Source organism: Acomys russatus, chromosome 14 (genome assembly GCF_903995435.1).
Source record: "Acomys russatus chromosome 14, mAcoRus1.1, whole genome shotgun sequence".
Taxonomy (NCBI): Eukaryota; Metazoa; Chordata; class Mammalia; order Rodentia; family Muridae; genus Acomys; species Acomys russatus.
In genome coordinates, this window is record NC_067150.1 from 43,618,866 (window position 1) to 43,629,088 (window position 10,223).

Consider the following 10,223-nt stretch of genomic DNA (forward strand, 5'->3'; position numbering starts at 1 on the left):
CAGTCAGTATTAATTATATTTTCATCTCACATGTGCACCATACCATGTACAGCTTTGCAAAAGTCAGTTACAGAAATATATTCTCTCTTTTACCAAAGGTTTAGGAGAAAACCAGGAAGGTTGATTGCATTAAAACGATCTACTAAGCAGATCACATACTAGAGGTGGAAGTAAGAGTGTCATGAGTTCCAGTACCCTAGACTACATAGTAAGCTCCTACGTCAGTACCAAACATGATCCTGTATGTTCTTATTTAAATCATTAATATGAAAGTTACTAGGCTACCTAATGTATAAACATGAGGGGAGGCCTTGTCATTTTCTGTGACTTACCCATTTGATATGAGCAGGCCCAGTGTTTGGTGACTCAGATGTGGTTTTAGTTCATTCAACAGTATCTGTCAATGGCCAACATCACAAAAAGCAGATGGAATCCCTTGTTCCTATTCAGGTGCCTCCATTTCTAGAGATGATTCATGGGTTTTTGTCTCTGAATATTTACTATAAGTTCTAGGTTACAGGTAACTACAGAATGGAATCTACTGAGAAGAGCATGAACAAGGTGAGAATAAATTATACATTTATAATTTATAGATGTTTGAAACAGTATCATATTACGCTTCGCCATGAACTAACCTGGTGCCCAGAGAGGTTCCGTATTCTCTCTCAGTTCCTCAACATGACTTCTAGAATAGGGTTGTCACAAGATCAGTGGACTTAATACATGTAACAACCTGTAACAGAGCCTGCCACCCAGGAGAGGCAGAGCACATATTTTACACTGTTTATAAATGAAATACATTACAAAAAAGAAGAAAGCTTGACTTATAGTATTTATTTTATATTGCCAGTAAGAATAACTATAAAAGTTCTCTCTACTAATACAGAAAATAGCATGCAGACAAAGGTTCTCATTGGGTCCCACTCACCAGTTTTTTAAAGAGCCAAGAGAAAAAAAGCGTATACTATTTACTTATATTCACATGGATATAATTCTAAAGTTTTCTCCATATTAATACAGAAAAAAATCATTCAGGAAAAGCCTAATATTGTACCTCAGTAGCTGTTCTTCCACATTTACAGAACTGCAAAATCAGATACCTTCAGAGTTCACATGCCCTACTATACTCCTTTGTTTGTGATATATCACATGAACTTATAAAACAAAAATAATCTAGAATGATGTTTTTCAAGGGGAAAAGATAACATTTAGTTCACAAAAGCTAAAGATACAGTGTGTTGTTTTGTAAGAAAAGCTGAGATTACATTGCCAGAAAAGACTTCAGCTAGTGAGGTTAATTAGAAAATGTTAGTAACTGGTAGAAAAAAAGGTTTAAAAATTGTTGACAAACGGGCTGGAGAGATGGCTCAGAGGTTAAGAGCACTGACTGCTCCTCTGGAGCTCCTGAGTTCAACTCCCAGCAACTACATGGTGGCTCACAACCATCTATAATGAAATCTGATGCCCTCTCATTGTATACATAATAAACAAATAAATCTTTTTAAAAAATGTTGACAACCAGTCACTTAGAAGAAATACATTGATTTACTGGTGATCAGGAATAAGGGCGGTAATAACTGGACCAAGTGTGGTGGTGCACACTTTTAATCTCAGCACTAAGGAGGCAGAGGCAGGTGGATCTCTGGGCGTTTGGGGCCAGGCAAGTCTATACAGTGAGTTCTAGGACAGCCAAAGCCCATAGTGAGATCTTTTCAGAGATAGAGGGAGTAGTAATGAAATTACAATTACAAGACAATAAAACAAGTGCCTAAAGAGAAACTGGTGTTCCCTTTTAAACTCTATCATTTGTTTCAGTTTATGATACAGATGGGAGATGTTAAAATACATGGCTGTAGACAGACTAAGAGCGGCCATCCCTTCCTGCAGTATCATCTCATTAACCTTCTCATTTCTACCTGCAGAAGTTTCCTAAAGCAATAAACTGCCACTTGCCATACTTTTCAGCTAGCTTTCTTCATGACCTGACAAACTTACCATTGAAAAGTTAGAGCCATAATAATTTCCTCAAGATATCACTACTGGATAAAATAATGAATTTAAAAAATATCCCTAAGGAATCATTTTGATTTGCAAGAAATCAAACAGTAACTAAAGCGTTTATTTTATTGATAGTCATTTAGCTGACATCCAGAACATATAAATTATATATGTTAGCTAGTTAACTAAACTTTATTACAAGTCTGTACAAGTAATAATTTTAAAGTAATACTTTGAGGAAAAGTGAGAAAATAACATGGGTCACAATTAGCAACTCAGTGCAAGTGAGAGTTTAAGCCAGTATCCAATAAATTCATCAATTCACTTATTTTCTTGCCCGTCATGAGAAAGAGATATGCTAAGTGACTGAGACAGGTTACATAGTTGAATATAGCTGCTATAACTCTTATAAAAATTTTATTCCCCCCTCTCTGTGTGTGATGTGAATAGAATTAGTTTATCTCAGTCTCTTGTGGAAGAAACTTGAACTTATCATATAAAAAATTAATGTGTGTTTACAAAGGCGTGCAGGGCTAGAGTTTGCTAACCCCATTTCTCAATCTTAGAGGTTTTTAGCCCATTGGGCTTGGTAAACACTGGCTAAGGCTATGGGGGAAGCAGACTTAGTAAATGAGTGCGTCTGTAAGGAGCCAGTATTAGTAAAGTATTAAGTGAGCACTTTAAAGAGACAACGAAACCAATGCAGTAAGCCGAGGAAGAGGCTATTACTGACTGCGCATAGAGTCACTTACATACCTCTCCAATCACTCCTTCAAGTGGCTCATCAAGCACATTTTCATTGCATGCAATTTTTTTACTTGGGGCATCATATTAATACTCAAAAGTGTTGCATTTTGGAGCATTTCTGATTTCATTTTATGGGATGGCCACATTACCATATTATGTATAATGAGAAGCTGTTCATAATAAACAATGATAGCTAGGGACTGCAGTGACCATATCATCAGTCCTTCCCAACAATCACTACAAGTGCTACCGTCATCGGTTTTCAGGCAAGAAAACTCGGACAATGGCGGGCACGTAGAACCGGACATTCATAGGCTGCTGATAGGAACACTAGTGTAACGTCACTAGAGGTCAGCCGCTGTGTCCACATGGCAGAAAATGAGTTCAGAATACGGGCCAGAGAGACGCTTCAGCAGTTCAAAGACCTCAGTGCAGTGTCCAGCACTCACTTCAGGTGACTCACGGCTGCCTCTGCGCCAGCTCTCAGGCATCTGCCACTCTCCTCTGCTCTCCAAAGACACCTGTACATGTGTGTGGATACACTCAAACACACACACTTAACAGTAATAACACACATTAAAAAATAACACATATAAAAATAAATTCAGATGTAACACTCTCTGGGCACAAATCTCTATACAAAGACATTTGTCCCTCAATTGCTTATTTCAGGGAAAAACCTGGTCAAAATCTATGTGTCCAGAGATGTGTCTATTTCTTAGGCTTTCCTAGTTGGTCACACAGCTTTTCATAATAGGTCACAGTAATCTCTTTTTGTTTATGATATCAGTCGTAATGTTTCTTTTTCATTTCTAATATTACTTGATTCCTTTTTAAAAATCAAATTGCAATATTTGAGTATGTTCAATGCCATCCAGGCAGTAAAATAATCCCTTAAAGAATATTTAATGACATGAGAAAGTTCTTATAAAGAACAGGAAACTATAATAATTATATATTTTCATATTTATGGTTGTGAGAGATGGCTAAGCTATCTCTCCAGACCATGTTTATTCATTTTTAAAGGCTGTATTTATAATGATTAAAATAATTTTAAAATGAAAACAAGGAAACTAAGATTTTAAATTATCTTTATATAAAAATTATAGACAGTTTTCATTATTATTTAAAACCTTTTCTATGTTTTATAAATGTGTTAAAAATGCCAAAATATTAAACTTCAAATTGAATTTTAAAATATAGATTTAAGTATTAAAAAAGAAATTGAAATGGCATTCAGAAAACATCCCACTTTATTTGAGACAATCTTCCCTGTGTGCAGCATTGCTAACTCTGACTGACTTTCCACTCATGACTCCTGCCACTCAAGGCACTTGTTTTGCCTCAGCAAAAACAAGAATAACATATTTCATCTAAATAGACCATTTATTGTACATTTCAAGTTCTTTTATCTGTACTAGTCATCTCAAATATTATAACTAAAATCCCAGAAAGTAATATATATCTAAGATCAACTCAATCAAGCCAAAGAAAATGACATAAATATTTAAGAGGGTAGTTACAATGAGATGGCGTCAATTATATGAGCAAGCCATTCAATGTAAGCCTATGAAACAATGAAAATAAATTATGAAGTAAAAGCCAAGATCTGAAACAGACTAAATTACAGAATAGGATAAAATTAAGCCCACATAATTTTGAATAGGAAATGAGTACAGATGACTAAGAATAAAAAGTAATTTTAGCTTCATCCTAAAAGACATAAAGCAATAGATTTAAAGGACTTTTGAAAAGTCTAAAAATATAAGCTTACAAATTTGTAACAGTAATAGCTTGATTTAATGGCATATACCTTTAGTCCAAGCACTCAGAGAGGCAGAGGCAGGCAGATCTCTGTGAGTTCAAGGCCAGCCTGGTCTAAAAGCAAGTTCAGAACAGCCAAAGCTGTCTTGATACAGAGAAATACTGTCTCAAAAAAACCCCAAAAAAACCAAAAAACAACAAAACAAAACAAAAAACAAAAAACCACAACAAACAAACAAATACCCTTGGTTTTACAGCTGGCAACTTCAGTCACTCTTAAGACAACTAAAAGCCAGAGATTAAGTAAAAACCAAAATGTATAAATAAAACCGCATATTCAATCAAACCAGTAACACTGTTACACCATTAAATGTTTTTTTCTTATTAATTTAATGCCTTGTGTCTAACATTTTTCATTCATTAAAAAAATTTTATTACATTTATTGTGTGTGTGTGTGTGTGTGTGTGTGTGTGTCTGTGTGTGTGCACGCGCGCGCATGGCATGAAGTGCTTGGAAGGTCAGAGGATAACCCGTGAGAGTTGGTTTTCTCCCTCCACTTTGTAAGTTGTCATCTCATTTTAGGACACCACGATTGGAAGCAAGCACCTTTGCACACTGAGCCACCTTACCAGCCCTCATTTATTATTTTAGAGCAGTAAAAGCAAGGCCACAAAGCAGATAGTGTCTGGTGGGTAGGAACAGAAGTAAAAATAAGATTCTTACTTAGGATGAGAGCTAGAAAAATGACAGGGCTAGGGCCAGCCTGCTGTCAGAGACCTCACCGGCCTTTTCCATATAATACAGCCCCTCATTCTTCAGCTTTTACTCTCTGAGCATCCGCCACCAGATGTGTCAAAGCCTCTGACACAGCGACACACAGCCTTATTTGCGAAGCTTGAAAACCACACAACGGAATTACCAAAAACAATCCAAAAACAAACAAACAGAACCCCTCCTGTTTGAGGCAACGCTACAATGTTGTGTTGGGCTCCGTTCTAAGCCATCCTGGATTTCATACGGGTAGCATCAGGCCCTGACTTTTTAGGCATAAGGTTAACACTATCATTTAGTTTCACAGGGCAGAGCGAATATCATCTGCAAATTAGAGAGAGTGAGCGACAGCATCACTGAGGAGCAGCTACTGACAGAGACGATGACATCAATGACATGAGTCAACACAATCAACGCCTCACACTTCCCACACCTAACACAAACAAAACTCTGCAGAGCCACCTGAGAGTAAATCTCAGTCACCTGGACCAAACTCCTTATCGCCTCTGGTTATCTATTTCCATGTGCACATGTGCTCCCGGGAGGTCACAGGACAACCTGTGGGAGCTGGTTCTCTTCTTCCACCTTGTTGGCCCCGTCAATCAAAGTCAGGTCATCAGACTTGGCAGCAAGCACAACCAGCTGAGCCATCTCACCAGGCCAACTGTCAAAGGCTTTTAAAGTTAATCTTTAATTCGAACCATGATGAAACTGGCCTTCTTACTCTTTGCTAATGGCTTTACATATCAATACAACTTAGGGTAAAAATGTATTCTTTTCCATCACTATGTTTATAAATACACTCTCAAGTCACAGACACAAAATAAGTTTCTATTGGGATATTCAATGAAAGCATATTGATATCAGGAAACAGAAATGCCTAAGGGCAGGAGGATTATTACATAAAACAACATTAGTAAAAAGAAACTATTTGAAGTACGGTCAATACCACAAGTGAATCCTTGATGCACAACTATTAGAGGAGCGGGAAGGAGGGATCCAACTCTTTAAACAAGATAACTCCAAATATATGGGAGAGTGTTCTGCCTTCTTAAAAACGAACTCCCACGAAGGATGATGCTGCTGTACTGTCTCCGCCTTCCCACTGGCAGGCAAATCCATCATGAAGTTGCAGAGACTTTAATACTGCCACAACAGGGATATAGCATGGCTAAGTTTGGAACCCTCATCCTATCACCGTTAACTGTAGTCGGATGTTGCAGGCCTATGAGGCTTATTAGTCCTTTAAAAAAAAAAAAAAAAAAAAAAAAAAAAGCTTTTTTGGAGTATTTGTTACATTGCAGGACAAACTTCAGGCTCTCAATAGTTGAAGGCTAACCCTAGTGTCTTCCTTCAGTAAATGTTCACAGCTCATCATGCACTCTTTTCTCCCGAATACAAACAATACCGTATGACCACCACATGCCCTGCACATTGGCCCACCCACTCTGCCTTCCCTCCACAGTTCTAGGACACAACTCTCACTCACCATTATCTACTTGAACCTAACGCTGAAGCCTTACACAGAATCTGAATCTTCCACTTCCTTGATCACAGGACGTAGGGATTTCCATTAAGCATTATGTTCTATCCATTAGTAAGAAGTCCTCCAGAGGTTAGGGCCCTTACTCTAGACCTAAATAATTATTTAACAATACAACATTAGTATACCAACTTCAAATGAGCAGTAACTGGCAGATCAGCATATAATTTTATAGTCTAACATTAAAACTATTTTTAAAACAATTCAATCAACACCTTGTTTCTTTAAAACTTCAAGTCAGAATGAAAGAATTCCTCTAAGCTTAGATAAAAAAATCACAAAGCAGATACTGACAGCAACACACACACACACACACACACACACACACACACACACACACACACATAGTAGTTAAATGTGAGAACCATGAAACTCTGCTAGAATAACAAGGTAATTGAATTTTAGACTAGAAAAAATGTTTTAAAGATGCATTATATATTAACCACTTGGGGTCCAATTCGGCACTTGTAACTCATGAAAGCGTCTCTACAGAAGCCAAAAACACAAAAGAAGATACTTTTATTGTGATCATTTTTTTTAAATGGTAAAAGGAAGTGACTAATAAAAGCTCCCCTCAGCACATAAACATCCCAAGTTTCTATTTTCCATTACACCAAAATAGTTCTATTAGACTTTCATTATTAAACAGAAAACAAAACAAAACGAAAAAAAAAATTGATCTCTTTGTTGTCATTCAGCTTGGGTTATGGGATACAAATCCATGGCAGGAAATCTAGCATGCAGAAGGTCCCAAAGTCAACCCCAAATATCAAAGACAAAAGAAAATACTCATTTATTTTGTTTATAACGTTTCCTCTTTTTGTTTTTTGTCTGTTTGGAGACAAGGATGAATACTTTATAGACCTGGCTGACCTAGAACTTGCTATGTAGACCAGGCGGGCCTAGAACTCAGAGATCTACCTGCTTCTGCCTCCCAAACGCTGGGATTAAAGGCATGTTTACTCTTCTTAATGGTCAGATAATAGAAGAGTTACAACGTATTTTGGAAGTAAAAGCAATTCTTAAAGAAAAATATTCAAATATTTTAAATCATGAATTCAGATTCAATTAAGCAGATCATTTTATGTCTTTATGGTACCTTCAAGTAGACAGATTTACAATGATGAGCTGCAAGAACAGAAGGAAATGTCTGAAAGATGCATGGTCCTGGCCTTGGATCAATCTTTTCAGAGGTCGGAGAATACCCAGATTAAGAAATTGTAAACAGCTTGCATGGTGACGCATGCCTAATCCCAACACTCGGGAGGCAGAGGCAGGCGGGTCTCTGAGAGTTCGAGGCCAGCCTGGTCTACAGAGTCCAGGACAGCCAAGGCTGTTTCAAAGAGAAACCCAGTCTTGGGAGTGAGGTTAGGGGTGGGGGAGACTATATTCAAAACTAGTTAATTATACAATGTACGAGACTAAATAAATAAGTCATACCCTTGTACCCATGGTTTTCTTTGATATATCCTCTATACAGCCATGGCTAGCCTCGAACTTGAGATCATGTTGTTTAAGTTTAGTGCTGGATCACAGGCATGGGTCCCACTGCTTCTAGCTGTGGTCTTTTATAATGGGTCTTGGAAAAACAAAAAAACCAACACACACACACACACACACACACACACACACACACACACACAACGTGTTTGAGGCATGCCTCCTATTTTCTGCTCATATCTGAAGTAGACACGAAAATCTCAATAAGAAAACGAGTGAAGAACTGTACAACTTTCTCAGATTTCTAAATATACGCTTAGGCCCAATTATCTTTTCATCTATTCTAAGGCGGTTAAAAAAAAAAATCTGAATCAATAAGCGCCTGATGGAGCTGGAGATACTCCAAGACATTCCTGCAACCAATAGGAGAACTTTCCCTAAATGTGGATTACGGCTTCATCTCTTTATCACAAAACTGAGAACACAAACCCCCAGTGTTAACGGATACCCAAAGCAGCAGGAAACCCAGTTAGAGTAATCAGTGCTTGGAAGCAACCGCTGTTTGTAAGGACTTTAAGAGACAATAAAGGATAAAACAGTTTAGGGAGGAAAAGCGGGATCCATGTCTTCAAGTTAAGTAACACCTTGTGTCAGGGAGTTTAAAAAAAGGGGGGGGGAGCCAAGCTGAAATGGGCGCGGGCTTTGGGCAGGAGGCTGAGGAAGGGGACCAGGCGAGGGGTGAAGGGTTTCCCTAGGACCGCCAGAGGACGGGTGGAAGGATGGCTAATGGGAGCGAATGGCGGGGGCAGGATGGAGATGCCTGGTGATGCCTCACCCCACCGGCGCGCAAGGGTCTGAGCGGCAGGATCAGAGCCATGGGTCCGTTTCCCTCGGCGGCGCCCGGGCCCGCCTCCATGTTCGCTGGCCCTGGCCCTCGGGCGGGCGGGAGCTACTGGACCGGCGTTCTAGGCCGCCGGGCCCGGCCTCCGGTCGCCGAATTCCCCGCGGGGCCGGCGCCGCCCGCGGGCGGGATGCGCTCAGGATTCCCGTTCGGCGTTCCGGAGCGGCGGGCGCTGGGCCACTCGACCTCGGGGGTCGGAGCCGCCTGGGCCTGGAGTTCCCGGAGCACGGCCGCTCCGACCCGGGTGGATCCGGAGGAGCTCGGCGCTCGGGCGCGGCCTCCCGGTCCCGCGGGCCTCCCCCCGCCGCTCGCCCGGGAGCACACCGCACCGAAGGGGCGGCGAGGAAGGCGAGCGCGGCCACCCCGGCCCACCTCACAGCCCGCGGGCCGCCGCCGCGCCACCCACCTGCAGTGTCTTCTCCGCAGCCATCACGGCATGCTCTGGAAGCCGGGCCGGCCCGGAGCCCCCCTTCCGCCAGGCGGCCGCCTCTCGCCTCGGCGCCCGGCCGCCGTGGCCGCCGCTAGGGCTGGGGCCGAGCGGGACGCTCCCTCATGCCGCCCGCCCGCCTGCCCGGCGGACCGCACGCCGGGGACGCGGCTCTCAGGCGCCCCGGGGCTCTGCCGTTCGCCGCCGGGCTCCTCGCTCGCCCTCCCCGCCGCCTTCCTGCCCCGAGCCGCTGCAGCCGCCGCGTGCCGCGTTCCTCCCCTCCGCTCTCTTGACTTCCTTCGCCGCCACTGGAGCGGAGCTTGGCAAACCAGCACCTGCTGCTGGAGAACGCCGAGAACTGAAACAGGAAACCCTAAGCCAAGGGGGGGAAAACCCGGGAGGCGTGGAGCAGGGTGAGGGGAGCTGCTGGAACCTGTCGCGCTCTACCGGAGCCTCTTCTCCTCCAGCGCGTTCTTCTCCGTGCTCACCCTTGGGGTCCCCGATCACCCCATCCCCCACCCCACACACACACACACACACACACACACACACACACACACACACACACACACACACACACACACACACACACACACACACACACACACTCCGGTCCCCAGCTTTGCCCCCG

General features: G+C 42.0%; 1 protein-coding gene across 1 annotated transcript in view; it reads right to left on the reverse strand.

Moving 5' to 3' along the window:
* Zc3h12c (zinc finger CCCH-type containing 12C) overlaps positions 1-9,679 on the reverse strand; it is a 51,256-nt gene extending 41,577 nt beyond the window's left edge. Inside the window, exon 1 of the mRNA XM_051156446.1 lies at positions 9,572-9,679. Within this exon, the coding sequence (XP_051012403.1) occupies positions 9,572-9,595 (24 nt within the window). The 5' untranslated portion in view covers positions 9,596-9,679. The remainder of the gene's footprint in view (positions 1-9,571) is intronic.
* Positions 9,680-10,223: the final 544 nt, after the last annotated feature.